Source organism: Micropterus dolomieu, unplaced genomic scaffold, assembly GCF_021292245.1.
Source record: "Micropterus dolomieu isolate WLL.071019.BEF.003 ecotype Adirondacks unplaced genomic scaffold, ASM2129224v1 contig_13290, whole genome shotgun sequence".
NCBI lineage: Eukaryota > Metazoa > Chordata > Actinopteri > Centrarchiformes > Centrarchidae > Micropterus > Micropterus dolomieu.
The window spans coordinates 349-2,685 of record NW_025742276.1 but is presented as its reverse complement, the minus strand read 5'-3'; the positions used below and the strand labels follow the sequence as shown (position 1 = coordinate 2,685).

Below are 2,337 nucleotides of genomic sequence, written 5' to 3'. Positions count from 1 at the left end.
CAGATACAGTGCAGTACGCTGAAATCGTGAAAACATGATATAAAAACCTTCTCTGATCATGAAGCCTAATGTTAAATCAACCAGCTCTGTGGTTTATCAGTGAAGTGTCTGAACTCCACTACAGACAGGTCTCTGTTAACAGTGGCAGACAGAACGTGTCTCTTCTATGAAACATCAGCAACTACTGTTACTGACTGCTGTGGCTACTTAGACGTGCAGTATGTTGATGTTTAAGTGTGCTGTCTGCTGATGTGTAAACACAGGAACGCACAAAATTACTATAGTATTATTATAGAGTTGGCTTTGGTAAAAAGTAAAAAGTAAAGTTACTGTCATACTATAGTATTTATATAGTATCTCTATAGTATTTTCTGTAGTATTACTGTTTTTTTTTCTTCAGAAAATGACTATAGTAAACTACAAATTTACTTTATCATCATCATAATATTACAATAAGAATGTTCTATAGTGTGTTCAAAACATAACTACCCAAAACAATACATTACATACTACATTAATACTTCTTAAAATAATATAGGAATACTGCAAAGATCTAGGTACATAAGTATTACAATTGAAATATTATAGGGCTACCACAGCTAATAAAACAGAACTAAAAAAGAAATATAGCAATACCGTAGCTGGTGAAAAACACTATTGAACATTTTAGAAACTTACTACAGGACACTATATAATTCTTATAGTATATTATAGTAAGACTATGGTTCATTTTCGTAAGGTTGGGGCTTATTGGCACACATTTTACTCTGCTGTCTCAGGATTTTGAGAACGCAGTTATCAGGTTTGGTTTTCCAAGCACATTCGACTTTTGAGAGACCATGGGGTAATTATAAGGACCATGGAGGAATTATAAATCTTAGCTGGCCTGGGAATGCCTCGGTATCCAGATTGAACCAGGAAATGAAGACAAAACATAAACATTCAAGGAATAGCAGCTATGCATAAAGCAAATTAAAATTTTAGCACACTGCTTTGGATATGCAATAAGGGAAGCCTATATCTGGGGGATTTACAATATTTTTTGTCATGTTTTTCATCATCTCTCAAATTTGTAATATATGTGTTCTTTTTCTCTCAAAGATCCTGTATCACAAAGCCCAGAGAAGGCCTTAAAAAGTAAGTGCAACAAATATATTGCTCACAGATCTATGAAAACTATCAAGGCCTGCATTAAACCAAGTACAGGGTTGCAAATGGATGAATTTGCAGGTTGTGTATGTTTACATTATGCTTTATATAGTTGCAGAGTCTGGCTGTGCAGATGAGGTGGGACCCTCTGCTTCTCCCAAAGGAGACGAGGTACAGGATTTGTCCTGTTTACAACATGTTTACATTGCCCTCAGCATCTGTGTGCATGGGTTAATGTAAGAACCCCAACTACACTTCAAGTGTTTCTGACTTCTATATGTAAGTACAATCTAATACCTTTATTATTTTTGTTTTGGATTTTTGCCAGATTCACTTGGGAGGGGAAGTAAGCATTGGAAAAGAGACGTGGTCCAGGATCCAGAATAGCACCAGGGATTCGTTATTTGTGAAAGAGTTGGCAGTGGTGATGTGGGGCACTAAAACCCTGGGGGAAAGGAGCCTCACAGGGAAAGAATGCCCCTCCACATTAAAAGGTAGGAGTAGCCACAAGGTGTTTGTGGGATGCCAAGTGCTGGGTTATTTGATTTACATTTTTCTTTGTTCTGGTGTGACACTGTATCTGTGTATTTCTTTTCAGTCTGTTACAAAGAGTGGCTGCGTCGGAAGAATCTGGAGGACACAGAGCCGCAGGCCAGATGGAAAAAGGCTGGACGTTTCATAACTGAAAAAATTATGGACATAAACAAACAAAAAAAAAAGCCACTTCAGTGAGAATAAGAGCACTCAAAGTGCCATGCAATGTAAGGGTACTTAAGTTTTGTTCATTTTGACGATGTTGTGATTTGCTTGTTTTTTATGTTAAACAGTAATTGTTTATTGGTTCTTGTTATTATTAAATGAAAATACTGTTTTGAAAACATTTATGTCTTTATTTTGGTGGTTACAAACATACATGAAACAAAGATGCATAATATCTTCATCATTTTCATTATACTAAAATTCAATGTGGTTGTCCAGCATCCAGCATCCCTCCTTGGTGAACAAGCTACTATCCTCAACATCTTTAGTAACCAGCATCCCATGCTGGTATATTTAATGCTGGTGCTGGTATGCTGGTGCCCAATATACCAGGTTATGCTGGTGACCAGCTATGCTGGTAAAAACATGATGTACAAAAAGCTTCAGCAGGATATTTTCATGAGCCTCTGATGTGATAATAACAAGCGC

The 2,337-nt window shown here is 36.7% G+C and overlaps 1 protein-coding gene across 2 annotated transcripts; it reads left to right on the top strand.

Moving 5' to 3' along the window:
* Positions 1 to 755: 755 nt before the first annotated feature.
* Positions 756 to 2,029, top strand: LOC123966371 (BEN domain-containing protein 5-like). Of its 2 annotated transcripts, none has more exons than XR_006823964.1 (4): positions 756 to 1,137; positions 1,262 to 1,385; positions 1,478 to 1,643; positions 1,748 to 2,029. XR_006823964.1 is itself a non-coding variant. In XM_046042549.1 (4 exons), the coding sequence occupies exons 1-4, from the start codon at positions 1,080 to 1,082 to the stop codon at positions 1,879 to 1,881; spliced, it is 417 nt and encodes a 138-aa protein (XP_045898505.1). In that variant the 5' UTR covers positions 756 to 1,079; the 3' UTR covers positions 1,882 to 2,029. The 2 variants fall into 2 exon arrangements, 1 of the variants encoding a protein (XP_045898505.1); XM_046042549.1 differs by having other exon boundaries at positions 1,262 to 1,320.
* Positions 2,030 to 2,337: the final 308 nt, after the last annotated feature.

Bases quoted from the DNA above. Each gene is read 5' to 3' on its own strand.
- LOC123966371 (XM_046042549.1), top strand. From the start codon at position 1,080: ATGTGTTCTTTTTCTCTCAAAGATCCTGTATCACAAAGCCCAGAGAAG. The intron at 1,321-1,477 runs GTACAGGATTTG...GATTTTTGCCAG, and splicing joins CTTCTCCCAAAGGAGACGAG to ATTCACTTGGGAGGGGAAGT. The intron at 1,644-1,747 runs GTAGGAGTAGCC...ATTTCTTTTCAG, and splicing joins ATGCCCCTCCACATTAAAAG to TCTGTTACAAAGAGTGGCTG.